This window comes from Salmo salar, chromosome ssa11 (assembly GCF_905237065.1).
Source record: "Salmo salar chromosome ssa11, Ssal_v3.1, whole genome shotgun sequence".
Taxonomy (NCBI): domain Eukaryota; kingdom Metazoa; phylum Chordata; class Actinopteri; order Salmoniformes; family Salmonidae; genus Salmo; species Salmo salar.
The window spans coordinates 62926841-62943149 of NC_059452.1; the positions used below are offsets into that span (position 1 = coordinate 62926841).

General features: G+C 43.3%; 1 protein-coding gene across 4 annotated transcripts in view; it reads right to left on the reverse strand.

Moving 5' to 3' along the window:
• Positions 1 to 15976, reverse strand: part of LOC106562885 (DENN domain-containing protein 1A) — a 280022-nt gene extending 264046 nt beyond the window's left edge. For 3 of the 4 annotated variants that reach the window (XM_045689822.1, XM_045689820.1, XM_045689821.1), the window contains exons 1-2: positions 15836 to 15975; positions 6270 to 6334 (exon numbers count right to left, since the gene is read on the reverse strand). In XM_045689822.1, coding sequence (XP_045545778.1) covers positions 6270 to 6334; positions 15836 to 15852 — 82 coding nt within the window. In that variant the 5' untranslated portion in view covers positions 15853 to 15975. Of the gene's footprint in view, positions 1 to 6269; positions 6335 to 15835 lie in introns of all 4 variants that reach the window. The other variant, XM_014127956.2, reaches the window with a different exon arrangement.
• Positions 15977 to 16309: the final 333 nt, after the last annotated feature.

The following is a 16309-nucleotide window of genomic DNA, read 5'->3' on the forward strand; positions in this document are numbered from 1 at the left end:
CTAATATTAATCACATTGCTTATATTTACAACAGGAGTATAGCCTACCTGGCTGGCATGAAAATAAACCACGGGGAAAAGCGTCCTCCATTTGCTATTTTAAGTGCATAGATTACATGTTTTTTTTCCCGCTGCCCCTGTTTTGATACAGGTGCATGATAATGGTCCATTATGAATCAAAACAAATGTCACATATATAGTATTTAGTACATGTAAAGACAAGATTAAAATCAATAATAGTCTGATGGGTGACAATAATAGCCTATCACTTGTGAATGATGCCCAGCATAAGAAACAATGTATTTTTTTTGCAACTTGTTCGAATCATAGTCGCACACCTCAAGCCTAGCCTAGCCCATAGGCCTATATGTTTTAACAAGGTTTGTATCACAACTAAAGTGGCCAAATAACTTCTTAAAATTAAGCACATGAATCCGCTTTACAAGGGGTGTAGAGCCTAATTGGCATATATAAGCAGCACGTGAGTTTCAAGTTTGGGGACGTTAATTTTCACCATAAAAATGCACCTTAATAATAAAAGCATAAATATTCATAATTGCATTTACGGTCACTTTTGATAATGGTGTTTTCCGCTAATGGAACATCTGCGCTTATAGCCTACTGCCATGTGCGCATTGCTGTTTTTATTGTGTGAAGAAATTGCTTAGCAGTTTATCAACATTTTAAGCTAAACATTCTGATCTGTTGCGTCAGCCACATAGCATAAAAAAAGGTTTGTATTAATTTAGGATCTATCACATCCCACAACTGTCCCAGACTATGTTTGGAATATTTATTTCTCGCACAGAATAGAATGGATTAACTTTTGTACTGTGGGGGATAGTAGATTGACATAGGCTAGTGCTTTTGCTATTCGTTAGGACTACTCATCTTATTGGCTGACAAAAAATATATCTTCAATATGCACCTTGGAATTGGCTAAATACGCGTGCAGTTGTGTCCCCGATGTGTCTGTCTTCACTTGTAGCCTGTGAGAAAGACCCGATCACGTGGAGAGCCACGTGAGTGATAGACGCTTCGGATTGCGCAGCACACAGGGAGAAGGGCACAACGCAGCACTCCGGGACGCAAAAGGCATGGATTTTTTTAGGTGCATTACAGCCACAAAGGGGATGCTGCTGAGAAATTCTAAGCTTGTAAAATTCTGAATGAGAGACTAATGAAGTGTGTACAGCCTGCACAAAAAACAAAGCAAAGCTCATGCCTTTCAAGCAACTTTTTAGAAATCATCTTTAGTCGTATCATGTAGCTTTAAAATTTATGAAAAATCAAAACATATATCCCAACGTTTGTAGAACAACTAAAGTTACATTATTAACACTAAATTAAGCATATAGGTGTACCTATTTCTTCGTTAACCGCTCAACACAAAATATCCGCATGTGCGCACTCCCTCAAATTGTTTGGAGAAAAGATTTATATTTTATTCAGCTTTGTTCAATTGTATTCTTCATACCATAAAATAATATAATGCCACAGAATTATAAGCAAATCTTGTCTACTAAATTAACTAGTGTAGCCCACAGCAATATCAGGACCCATCTGTCACGAATGTCGTATAAATAATTGGACCAAGGCGCAGTGTGAGTAGAATATTTTAATGATAGTGAATCTTCCAAAACAACAAAGATATAATGATCGTGAAAATACGTAGCGCACATAGGCACTCAAACAAAACAATATCCCACATCGCAAACACTAACTATGATCTCCAATTAGCGGTAACGATTATCAGCTGCCTCCAATTGGGAACCATACATAGAAACACAATACCTAGAAACCCCCCCCGTCAAGCTATGACCTAAAACAAAAGAGAGAACCCTGAGGGCTCTCTATGGTCAGGACGTGGCAGTACCCCACCCCCCACCCCCCCAAAGGTGCGGACTCCGACCGTAAAACCTGAAACTAGATGGGGAGGGTTAGGGTGGGCAACTAGCGTCGGTGGCGGCTCCGGTGCGGGACGTAGCAGCCGCTCAGACCGCGGATCCGGCCATGGAGCGGGACTGGACACCGTGCCAGGACTGAGCATCGGCGCAGAGGAAGGCTCCGGCCATGGAGCGGGACTGGACGCCGTGCCTGGACTGGGCACCGGCGCAGAGGAAGGCTCCGGCCATGGAGTGGGACTGGACGTCATGCCTGGACTGAGCACCGGCGCAGAGGAAGGCTCCGGACCGTGGACCGTCACTGGAGGCTCTGAACTGTGAAACGTCACTGGAATCTCTGGACTGTGAACCGTCGCTGGAGGTTCCGGGCTATAGACCGTTGTTGGAGACTCCAGACTGTACACACGCACTGGTGGAGGAGTGCGGGGAGCCGGCACAGGACGTACCGGGCTGGGAAGGCGCACTCGAGGCCTGGTGCGTGGAGCCGGCACAGGTTGCACCGGACTGATGACACGCTCCTCAGGGCGGTTGCGGGGAGCCGACACAGGACGTACCGGGCAGGGAAGGCGCACTAGAGGCCTGGCGTGTGGAGCCAGCACAGGTTGCACCGGACTGATGACACGCTCCTCAAAACGCCTGCGCTGCAGCATACTCCTAGCCAACACCTCTCTTCGATATCCCTCCTCAAACTACTCCATCGACTCCCAGACGGTCTCTGGCTCTCTCCTCGTCTCGGCCGACCGCTCCTTGTGACCCTCCCCAAAATAAATCTTGGGGTTGCCCTTGGGTTGTTTGTGGCCGCAGACCCCGGCGTCGTCGCTGTCTTCCTTTACTCCTCGGCGACTCCCGCCAAGGAAGGGTCTCACATCCACCTAGTATCTCTTCCCCTGACCAACTCTCCTTTACCTCCTGGGCACGCTACTTGGTCCTGTTTTAGTGGGATATTCTGTCACGACCGTCGTATAAATAATTGGACCAAGGCGCAACGTGAGTAGAGTTCCACATTTTAATGATAGTGAATCTTACAAAACAACAAAGATATAACGATCGTGAAAAGGCACTCAAACAAAACAATATCCCACATCGCAGGTGGGAAAAAGGAAACACTAAGTATGATCCCCAATTAGAGGTAACGATTATCAGCTGCCTCCAATTAGGAACCATACACACACACCAACATAGAAACACAATACCTAGAAAATCCCCCAGTCACGCCCTGACTTAAAACACCATAGAGAACCCTGAGGGTCTTGGCGTGACACTATCATTAGGACAACTCAGAGTATCCTATTCTGTTCTTCTGAAATAGACTACATTTTCTTCATATCATGCTTCTTTAGACCTGTCTAAAATAAATAATGGATTTATTGTGTAGGTGTAGGCTATATTACTTGGATTTATTAGACTTTTTAAAATGTCTTGTATGCTATGTGTGGAAGCCAGGAGATGATAAATGTGTTTATGTTAATTAACAGTCAATTACCGTGAGACTGACAGTTAATTGCTTGACAATCACCGGCTGACAAAATTTCGTGACAGCCCTATGTATGACTAACAAATACAATTTTGGAAAATGTATTTGGTAAACAGTTCCTTTTCCACAACCCTTTTTCCTCACACATCAGTGGTATCAATGGACGAAGTGGAGAGCCGCCATCTAGCTCGAGGGAGGAAAATAATATCACGACTACGGGTGCGGGCTCCAACTTCAGACGGTTGAGGCAAAAACCACAATGAACCAACTAGAAGACTATTTTTGCGTATTTTAGGGTTGTTTTGCATAAAATGCACACAGGTTGGCAGGTCTGCCCCTCCCAGGCAAACCAGGGACCCCCATCATATTTTTTTTTTTACGTCTTGTCTTATCTCGTGAATGATAATGGCAAGAAGTGATTATTTTAAAATGAATAGATTTGGTCGATAGTTTCTTCATTATTTTGACCTCCTACATTATAATTGGAAGAGGAAGAGCAAACTCTAACATAGCCTATCTAACAAATTGGATGCAGTCTATCACAGTGCCATCTGTTTTGTCACCAAAGCCCCATATACTACCCACCATTGCGACCTGCATGCTCTTGTTGGCTGGCCCTCGCTTCATACTCGTCGCCGGACCCACTGGCTCCAGGTCACCTACAAGTCTCTGCTAGGTAAAGCCCCGCCTTATCTCAGCTCACTGGTCACCATAGCAGCACCCACCCGTAGCACGCGCTCCAGCAGGTATATCTCACTAGTCACCCCCAAAGCCAATTCCTAATTTGGCCGCCTTTCCTTCCAGTTCTCTGCTGCTAATGACTGGAACAAACTGCAAAAATCACTGAAGCTGGAGACTCATATTTCCCTCACTAGCTTTAAGCACCAGCTGTCAGAGCAGCTCACAGATCACTGCACCTGTACATAGCCCATCTGTAAATAGCCCATCCAACTACCTCATCCCCATACTGTATTTATTTATTGATCTTGCTCCTTTGCACCACAGTATCTCTACTTACACATTCATCTTATGCACATGAATCACTCCAGTGTTTAATTGGTATATTGTAATAATTTCGCCACCATGGCCTATTTATTGCCTTACCTCCATTATCTTACCTCATTTGCACACACTGTATATAGACTTTCTCTACTGTATTATTGACTGTATGAAAGTTTATTCCATGTGTAAATCCGTGTTGTTGTATGTGTCAAACTGCTTTGCTTTATTCTTGGCCAGGTCGCAGTTGTAAATGAGAACTTGTTCTCAACTAGCCTACCTGGTTAAATAAAGGTGCATTTTTATTTAAACATTTTTAAGAGCAGCTGTTTAAAGAAAGTTTAGCAAAAATCAATGTCCATGTCAAGAAAGCTCACCAGCAGCCAGCGGCACTTGCCACACTGGTAGCCTATTCACAGGTGCTTTTTCAAAGCCTATGTCAGATACTCCAGTGACTGTAATTGGCTCAAGTGAGTGTAATTTTCTCAATATTAGGAGTTGAGAAATTAAATCATTAGAGCGATGTTCTCCTCTATTCTCTTGTTGTTGCTAGCGATATTTATAAAAGTAAAATGTAATTAAAAATGTTTTTTAAAAATGAGGCCCCGGTTGAATACCCCTGAACTATTATATAATCTGACTGTCCACAATAATCATATTATTGTTGATTATTGCGTGCATGTAACCATACTCAATGCTGTGTTGACAGAATTCGAGACAAGACTCTGAAATAGATAAGGCTGCCATATTCCAAAGGGAGACCCGACTGTAAGACCATCTATCATATTACTTGAGTCAGTGGGCGAAAGGGCTCCCCTGACAGAGTGCTACCCAGGATGGGCAGCGTGTGTGCGTACGCTAACAAAAGCGGGCGCACGGTGTGCTACTGGTTAGATTCACAAGCAATTGTTCAACTACGCTATCCATGGTGCTGAATCTCTGCTAGCCGAGGCCTCTTTATTTAGCAGAGAATCTGATAATCCCTGTGACATTCACCACAATAAGCGGGTTATCATGGAGTAAAAACAGCCACAACCTTCCCAAATTCCCCAATAACCAGGTGCAAGGGGAGAGAAAAGGGCCAAAAAACTTCCTGACATCTTTCAGTCAAATGCACGCTAAAATTTATGTAATTTTCAATAGAGCTCACATTTTACCAGTCGACCAACAGTGCTTCTTAGGCCTCTGCTACATCAACAAAATAGTGTGGTGCCTGAAAGAACTTTGAGAGTTGATTAAATTGCAACAAATACCACACAAAAACAAAACAGATTAATGTGTATATTTCTCAATTTACAGTGGTATAATCATGTCAGACTTTTCCCCCATTTTTTTATATACTTTTAAATAGCACCTTCAGCTAATCTCTTGCAATTTTCTCAGGAAAGAAAATTGGTAGATTCTCAGGAAAATAGTAAACCCTACACAACAACAGTGCAAAATACCATAATCCTCTCAATACTTAGAAAGGTATTTACAGCCAAACATCTCATTTTATGAAGAGTATGAGAAGGCCGGGGAGGCAATAATACACAGTTTCAGAACCAAACAGTACAGAAACACACATGGTGCAATGTCAAATCTGTTTAGACACTAAAGTGATGGTCTGTTTGGACAAAGCTGATTTTTTTTTCCACTGTCGCAAACACAATGTCACACTAAGAGGTTGATAGTTAATTCAATGACATCTTTGGGCCATATTTTCTATTATGCCACAAATCCTGCTTGCATTTGGATTTATGAATGGATAGCATTTACTGTATATGGCCTTCAAATCAAATTTAACCAAAACTCTGGCATTGATGTTCAACATCAATACATTATAGAACGTTGGGTCCATGAGTAAATGATGACTAAATAACTGACATTATGTTACTAGCAGGGGGGACTTACCAGAGCCAGCGGTTCCAGGGTGGGTCACTTCCAGGTACACCTCAAAGGTGGCCTCTGGGTTGTCCCTGAAACAGAGGTCAAAGGTCAGCCTCTCATAGAACTGCACATAAAACGTGTTTCACTGCAATCAAACCTAAATGCTCTTCAGTGACAATTGCTTGTTGCAGACGCCACAACAAACTTACCTTTGATAAGATTTGATACAATTTCCAAACTGCTACAGGCAGTGTGTGTGTGTGGGTGAAAAGTAATGAATAGAAATGTTATCAAATGTTTGCTCGATAATCTAACAACCACAAAACACAGCCTGCCTGGTTGCATATATGATCATTCAGCAGTGTTCTTACATCTTTCTCTGAATACTACAATGGTAAGGCAATTATATCATAGGCCAATTACTGTCAGCTTCCAGGGTATTCATTTTCTTCCCCTCCACATTTTAATAGTAGCCATAACCCAGCAAAATACAAAAAAGGTTTGGCATACCTCTCATTCACATGGTGTGGACATAGTACCCTGTAAAAGTGGCACAATTGTGACATAATCTTCTTCCTTCACTGTGAAAGTTAAGGGAAGTTGTTTGTTGGACACAAATTGAACATATAGTACAGTAGGCCTACAGGACAAATAACAGGGGGAACTAGCCTAGGAATAAGTGTACTTTCAGTGATATAATATTTCATAAGAGGCCATAAAATGGTGTTCTGACAAGCACAGTAAATCTGAAAAACCACAAACTCATTGTTTTTTTTACATAAGACGCTGATATCTTTGACAGAAAAAAGGGCATCTGTTGTAAAACGAGTGGGACACTTTGCAAAAAAAAAAAGGGGGACACTTTGCATTTCCGTCTTCTGTAACCTCTTTCAACATCTATCCAACATGTTAGCCCAACACATTAGCCTGATACATTTATGGGTTTGGAGAAGGTAGTCGCACTTCGCTTCGCTCCACAGGTAATATTACATTACAACGGTTTGATTTGTTTGATCTGAGCAATTTTTTCTTAGCTAGCTACATAGCCGTCTTTGTATCAAAGATAATTGTGTAGTTTAGAGTAATTATCGAGGTTAGCTAGCCAGCCAGCTGTTTTCGTCCTCCTAACTTAGTCAACACTGCTAGCTAGCCAACTAGCCAACTTCTACCGACTAGCAGCACTGTAGAAACTATTACATTACAACGGAACGACTTGATTAGTGTAGTGCTAGCTAGCTACATAGCTGTCTTTGCTGTCTTTGTATCTAAGATAATTGTGTAGTTTAGAGTAATTATCGAGGTTAGCTAGCCAGCCGCGACGCGACGCCGTTGTCCAGACTCAAGACTTAGTCAACACACCTAGTCATCATCAAACCCACTCCTAGCTAGCCAACCTTTACTGACTAGCAGCACTGTAGAAACTAATACATTACAATGGAACGATTTGACTAGTGCAGTGTTAGTTGACTTTGTCTTAGTTTGATAATTGTGTAGTTTGGAGTAATTATGGAGGTTAGCTAGCCAGCTATTTTCGTCCCCCGCGATGAAAATAGGTTACCTAGCCAGCTACACATTCAAACAAAGTCAACAACGCAGCCACTGCTAGCTAGCCTACTTCACCAGCCAGCAGTACTGTATCATCTTCGTAGTCAATAAAATTTTTGCAACGTAAGCTTAACTTTCTGAACATTCGAGAAGTGTAGTCCACTTGTCATTCCAATCTCCTTTGCATTAGCGTAGCCTCTTCTGTAGCCTGTCAACTATGTGTCTGTCTATCCCTGTCCTCTCCCCTCTGCACAGGCCACACAAACACTTCACACCGCGTGGCCGCTGCCACTCTAACCTGGTGGTCCCAGCACGCACGACCCACGTGGAGTTCCAGGTCTCCGGCAGCTACTGGAACTGCCAGTCTGCGGCCAACAAGGCAGAGTTCATCTCAAACTATGCTACCCTCCAGCACCTCGACTTCTTGGCACTGACGGAAACATGGATTACCACAGATAACACTGCTACTCCTACTGTTCTCTCCTCGTCTGCCCACGTGTTCTCGCATATACCCCGAGAGCATCTGGCCAGCGGGGTGGTGGCACTGGAATCCTCATCTCTCCCAAGTGGACATTCTCTCTTTCTCCCCTGACCCATCTGTCTATCTCCTCATTTGAATTCCATGCTGTCACAGTTACCAGCCCTTTCAAGCTTAACATCCTTATCATTTATCGCCCTCCAGGTTCCCTTGGAGAGTTCATCAATGAGCTTGACGTCTTGATAAGTTCCTTTCCTGAGGATGGCTCACCTCTCACAGTTCTGGGTGACTTTAACCTCCCCACATCTACCTTTGACTCATTCCTCTCTGCCTCCTTCTTTCCACTCCTCTCCTCTTTTGACCTCATCCTCTCACCTTCCCCCCCCTACTCACAAGGCAGGCAATACACTTGACCTCATCTTTACTAGATGCTGTTCGTCCACTAATCTCATTGCAACTCCCCTCCAAGTCTCCGACCACTACCTTGTATCCTTTTCCCTCTCGCTCTCATCCAACACTTCTCACTCTGCCCCTACTCGGATGGTATTGCGCTGTCCCAACCTTCGCTCTCTCTCTCCCGCTACTCTCTCCTCGTCCATCCTGTCATCTCTTCCCTCTGCTCAAACCTTCTCCAACCTATCCCCTGATTCTGCCTCCTCAACCCTCCTCTCCTCCCTTTCTGCATCCTTTGATTCTCTATGTCCCCTATCCTCCAGGCCGGCTCGGTCCTCCCCTCCTGCTCCGTGGCTCGACGACTCATTGCGAGCTCACAGAACAGGACTCCGGGCAGCCGAGCGGAAATGGAGGAAAACTCGCCTCCCTGCGGACCCGGCGTCCTTTCACTCCCTCCTCTCTACATTTTCCTCTTCTGTCTCTGCTGCTAAAGCCACTTTCTACCACTCTAAATTCCAAGCATCTGCCTCTAACCCTAGGAAGCTCTTTGCCACCTTCTCCTCCCTCCTGAATCCTCCTCCCTCTCTGCGGATGACTTCGTCAACCATTTTGAAAAGAAGGTTGACGACATCCGATCCTCGTTTGCTAAGTCAAACGACACCGCTGGTCCTGCTCACACTGCCCTACCCTGTGCTTTGACCTCTTTCTCCCCTCTCTCTCCAGATGAAATCTCGCGTCTTGTGACGGCCGGCCGCCCAACAACCTGCCCACTTGACCCTATCCCTTCCTCTCTTCTCCAGACCATTTCCGGAGACCTTCTCCCTTACCTCACCTCGCTCATCAACTCATCCTTGACCGCTGGCTACGTCCCTTCCGTCTTCAAGAGAGCGAGAGTTGCACCCCTTCTGAAAAAACCTAGACTCGATCCCTCCGAAGTCAACAACTACAGACCAGTATCCCTTCTTTCTTTTCTCTCCAAAACTCTTGAACGTGCCGTCCTTGGCCAGCTCTCCTGCTATCTCTCTCAGAATGACCTTCTCGATCCAAATCAGTCAGGTTTCAAGGCTGGTCATTCAACTGAGACTGCTCTTCTCTGTGTCATGGAGGCTCTCCGCACTGCTAAAGCAAACTCTCTCTCCTCTGCTCTCATCCTCCTAGACCTATCTGCTGCCTTTGATACGGTGAACCATAAGATCCTCCTCTCCACCCTCTCCGAGTTGGGCATCTCCGGCGCGGCCCACGCTTGGATTGCGTCCTACCTGACAGGTCGCTCCTACCAGGTGGCGTGGCGAGAATCTGTCTCCGCACCACGTGCTCTCACCACTGGTGTCCCCCAGGGCTCTGTTCTAGGCCGTCTCCTATTCTCGCTATACACCAAGTCACTTGGCTCTGTCATATCCTCACATGGTCTCTCCTATCATTGCTATGCAGACGACACACAATTAATCTTCTCCTTTCCCCCTTCTGATAACCAGGTGGCGAATCGCATCTCTGCATGTCTGGCAGACATATCAGTGTGGATGACGGATCACCACCTCAAGCTGAACCTCGGCAAGACGGAGCTGCTCTTCCTCCCGGGGAAGGACTGCCCGTTCCATGATCTCACCATCACGGTTGACAACTCCATTGTGTCCTCCTCCCAGAGTGCTAAGAACCTTGGCGTGACTCTGGACAACACCCTGTCATTCTCTACTAACATCAAGGCGGTGACCCAATCCTGTAGGTTCATGCTCTACAACATTCGCAGAGTACGACCCTGCCTCACACAGGAAGCGGCACAGGTCCTAATCCAGGCACTTGTCATCTCCCGTCTGGATTACTGCAACTCGCTGTTGGCTGGGCTCCCTGCCTGTGCCATTAAACCCCTACAACTCATCCAGAACGCCGCAGCCCGTCTGGTGTTCAACCTTCCCAAGTTCTCTCACGTCACCCCGTTCCTCCGCTCTCTCCACTGGCTTCCTGTTGAAGCTCGCATCTGCTACAAGACCATGGTGCTTGCCTACGGAGCTGTGAGGGGAACGGCACCTCCGTACCTTCAGGCTCTGATCAGGCCCTACACCCAAACAAGGGCACTGCGTTCATCCACCTCTGGCCTGCTCGCCTCCCTACCTCTGAGGAAGCACAGTTCCCGCTCAGCCCAGTCAAAACTGTTCGCTGCTCTGGCACCCCAATGGTGGAACAAGCTCCCTCACGACGCCAGGACAGCGGAGTCAATCACCACCTTCCGGAGACACCTGAAACCCCACCTCTTTAAGGAATACCTAGGATAGGATAAAGTAATCCTTCTAACCCCCCCCTTAAAAGATTTAGATGCACTATTGTAAAGTGGTTGTTCCACTGGATATCATAAGGTGAATCCACCAATTTCTAAGCCGCTCTGGATAAAAGCGTCTGCTAAATGACTTAAATGTAAAATGTAAATGAAATCCTCAAGATGTTTCCTAATTACACAAAAATGACAAATGTTAATATCATATTCACAGGACACATGACACACGATACACATTTGTGTACACGAAGCCAAAACCATATTTTCAGTTTGCGTTTGGTAAACTGGGACAGAAGGTTAGATGAAATGGTACACCATTATTCTAGTCCTAATTGTACCCCAATGACAATACAAATCACACTGTTATTATATTATCATCTTGAAGTTTTCAGAAATCTATCATGTGTAGGTTTAATATGTTGGATAGATGGTTACAGAAGACAGAAATGCAAAAAGTGTCCCACTTTTTCTGAATTTACCCTAGGGCAATTTTACGGCTACGGAATTATGTTTTGACTCAGTTTTCTTTCACTTTAAATGTATGCCAAACAAAAAACATTCATTTAAAAGTTTAAGAAACCACACAACTATATGTACAAGGACTACTTTTAACAATTTCTGCTGAAAATTTTACAAAAAATAATTTAGTAGAAGAACTGTGCAGATACAAAGTTGGTAATGGAATTACAGTTAAACCTCGTCTTTTTATTGCAACCATGTTTTCAAAAAACTAATATTAATATATTAACCTGTTTAGGATAGGGGGCAGTATTGACACGGCTGGATAAAAAACGTACCCGATTTAATCTGGTTACCACTCCTACCCAGTAACTAGAATATGCATATACTTATTACACATGGATAGAAAACACCCTAAAATTTCTAAAACTGTTTCAATGGTGTCTGTGAGTATAACAGAACTCATTTGGCAGGCAAAAACCTGACAAGGTTTCAGGCAGGAAGTGGCCTGTCTGACAAGGTGTCGTTCTTCTTGTCTCTGTTTATTGAAGAGTGAGGATCTTAGCTGTCCCGTGACACTTCCTACGGCTGCCATAGGGTCTCAGAAGGCGGTAAAAAGCTGAATCGTGGCTTTGCAGGCTCTGGCTGAAAAAAAGTAGCGCGTTTGGGTAGTGGCTGGTTACAGTACTGTGAGACTCAGGCTCGTGCCCGCGTCGACCGAAAGCTTTGTTTACTTTCCTCTGTTTAGCTAAATGGACATTCCCGGTCGGAATATTATCGCTTTTTTACGAGAAAAATTGCATAAAAATGGATTTTAAACAGCGGTTGACATGCTTCGAAGTACGGTAATGGAATATTTAGATTTTTTTGTCACGAATTGCGCCATGCGCACGACCCTTATTTACCCTTTCAGATAGTGTCTGGAACGCATACGAACAAAACGCCGCAATTTGGATATAACGATGGATTATTTTGGACCAAACCAACATTTGTTATTGAAGTAGCAGTCCTGGGAGTGCATTCTGACGAAGACAACAAAAGGTAATCAAACTTTTAAAATAGTAAATCTGATATTGGTGAGTGCTAAACTTGCCGGGTGTCTAAATAGCTAGCCCTGTGATGCCGGGCTATGTACTTAGAATATTGCAAAATGTGCTTTCACCAAAAGCTATTTTAAAATCGGACATATCGAGTGCATAGAGGAGTTCTGTATCTATAATTCTTAAAATAATTGTTATGCTTTTTGTGAACGTTTATCGTGAGTAATTTAGTAAATTGTTAGCAAATTCCTCCGGAAGTTTGCGGGGGGTATGCTAGTTCTGAACGTCACATGCTAATGTAAAAAGCTGTTTTTTGATATAAATATGAACTTGATTGAACAAAACATGCATGTATTGTATAACATAATGTCCTAGGTGTGTCATCTGATGAAGATCATCAAAGGTTAGTGCTGCATTTAGCTGTCTTCTGGGTTTTTGTGACGTTATATGCTAGCTTGAAAAATGGGTGTCTGATTATTTCTGGCTTGTACTCTGCTGACATAATCTAATGTTTTGCTTTCGCTGTAAAGCCTTTTTGAAATCGGACAGTGTGGTTAGATAAAGGAGAGTCTTGTCTTTAAAATGCTGTGAAATAGTCATATGTTTGAAAAATTGAAGTTTTTGTATTTTTGAGGAATTTGTAATTCGCGGCACGCCTATCATTGGATATTGGAGCAGGTGTTCCGCTAGCGGAACGTCTAGATGTAAGAGGTTAAAGATATTGTCTGAATGCTAATTTCACCAATAAGAAAATGATTGACAAGGAACAAGGAACGAACCCCAACAGCTGCAAAATGAGCAGTGTAAACTCTGTGGATTTGAAAAGTAAAAGTGCTCCTAAGTAGAATGGATCCCCCTTTTACTGCAACACAATGTACAGGAAATTGTGTACGGTGCAATATCTATGTCCAATATGAAAAACATACTGCATTTTAAGCGGATTGGACACTTAAGGGACGGAAAATGAGCAGCAATGCTACTATGGGTGTAAACTCTGGGGATTTGTAAATTAGATGTGCTCCAGAGTAGAACTTGACCACCCTTTTACTGAGACACAGGGAATTGTGTACGATGCAATAAGTATGTCCAACAGGAAAAACGTAATGAATATCATGCAATACGAATGGGTTAAATAACAATGGGATTTAAATGTGTTTTCTAATGTTGATTATTATACTAATATTATTAATATTGTAATCACTATTATTAGTAACACTAACAGTAGCATTATAATGTTTTGTTATTATTGTTTTTACCATAACTCTGTGAACAATATTGTCAATGCTATAATATTATTCATGCTATTAAGGCTATTAACTATTTTTCTTTTTCATATTGTTAAACAGAATTCTAAGTCTGCTAACGTTTCCTAATAAAATTTTACGAATTTCGACCATTTGTATTATTTCTTTACCATCTTCATTGCAAGATTTCTTGAAGGGAAATTGCAGAGGTCATGGCCTTATTCTTGCTAATCCTTGCTGGCATCTCGGAGGTCCACAAATAGACTACATTCTGTATCAGAAGCACAATGTAATACTACCCATATCCATTTAAGTGATAATGGCCGAGAAGCCGTTGTTTGGAGGATATATTTGTCTAGGGCAGGCAAACCGTGCCAATATATCCTCCAAACACCGGCTTTGAGGGCATTATCACTTTTATACAATGGGTTACCAAACTTTATATTGATGAATTTATTCATACTATTTCATCCTTCAACAAGATATAGTCCTGACACAAAACTACAGTTGCTACCCAAGCCAGCTGGTCGTTCATTCTATGGTTCAGTTGCTAGAGATGCGACCCAGTCCTTTAGTCTTTTTGATCTGTATCTATGGACGCGACCCAGTCATTCGTTCTAAATGTCCCATTGCCATACTGGCTGGCAACATTCTAATCCCCTGCTTGCTAGCTAGACAACTACGGCTAATTTACAGTCATGTCAAAAAGTGCAGCCAGAATAACAGCAAAGTAGATGTTTAAAGTTGTTTTCTAGTGAGATTTATTTGGATACATCCATAACAATGAGCTAATGAGGCACGATTTTGCCTGACACAGAAAATGTGCTCACTCGTCAGGACAGTGTTGTTCAGAGGAGCTAGCCAACAACACAGCTAACATAATCACTTCAAACTGAAGCTGGAAAGACCGCAAACTAGCTTCACTTAGTTTCGTTATACCCTCATTCAATTGACATTTCTTTGTATATATCCATAAAAATGATGCCAGCTGATTCATGATTTCAACTCTGTCCATCTGGTCCAGACAAATTCATTACTATGGGACAGCTGGAGATAGAATTTGAATATTGAAAGAATGTTGCAAATTTTGGAGAGACAGACAGCAATGTTTATACAATCTCCACTGTTGAAAAACGAAATGTTAGTCTAAAAGAAATGGTAGATAATCTTTAGCTGCTTTTTATAGTGGAGATCAAGTTTATAAATTCCTTGGCTGCGCTGATGAGACAGTGGAAGGCACAGTCAGTTGGAACAGAGTAAATAGGCATTTTAAAGTCATAGATTTAGCCAATAACGCACGAGGGGGTGTGGTATAGGGCCAATATGCCACAGCTAAGGGCTCAGAATGCCTGGACACAGCCCTTAGCCGTGGTATATTGACCATATACATTCTGGTATATTGACCACATACCACAATCCCGAGGTGGTTTATTGCTATTATGAACTGGTTACCAACGTAACTAGAGCAGTAAAAATAAATGTTTTGTCATACTCCTGGTATATGGTCTGATATACCACAGCTGTCAGCCAATCAACATTCAGGGCTCGAACCACCCAGTTTATAATGTGGAATAGACACCAGCTGGAATGCGGTTTTAACCAATCAGCATTCAGGATTAGACCCATCCCTTAATTCAGTAATTAACAACAAGCAATACAATGTGGCAATAGTAGCTAGCAACATTGTTATAATCGTGTAGGTAGACTTGCAACACTCTATCAATACGCAATGGGCATGTTAATAACACATTCTGATACATTACACTCATTCCATCCACAGAATGTTTGGCCTGTAGGTATATGTGATGTGAAACCGGGTACCTAATCTAGACCAACCCTGTCCGTCTCCAATGTTTACATGCTCTTCCATACATAGATATTCGTGGGCTAGACAGCAAGACGTAGGCTATGGAAAAACACAGACGTCACATGTGTGTATCCATAGCTGTGTTCTCTGCATACAGTAGTTTGTGAAATTCCCTAATTGATAAGTAAATATTACTATTTTGCAGTAAATCCTCGGTGGTAAGGTACACAAGTCATTCTGCCTGTCGCAACAAGTCAGGGCCTTGCACTGCTGATCCTCCCTCTTTAGTCGTGCGAACAATGTAGCCTATTTGCATTTGGGAAGCAAGGAAAGGCAAAACATAAATAACTCTTACTTGATACGGGACCCCATCTTTAATTCTCACAGTGTCCAAGTCTAGTGTCGTTAATATGCGGCGTTGACCCGTTTTTCGAGGGCTATTTTTCTGACAGCTCGTCAGATAGTCCTGGGTACGCCATGGTCTCCACGCGCGTATCACGCTAATACCGCAGATTGAACTGTAGGACTTGTAGTTCTGTAAGAGCAAAACATGTACGCCATACAACTCCGCTCTGCCTCACTATCAACTGCATGTACCACAAAGCCAATCTTCGGCTACGTTTGAGTCGCATGATGCGGAGGAGAGGAACGTTTTAATTGAGTCTGTGCTATCTAGAATCCTCGAGACGTCCCTACCCTATTGAAGTTTAAATGTAAAATGGTTAAGGTTAAAGTTAGGGTTAGCCTACATGCTGACGTGTCCGTCTGGTCAGCATATAAGAGTAGGGTTAGGGTTTAGGGTAGCAACGTACCAATAAACCCGAACAGC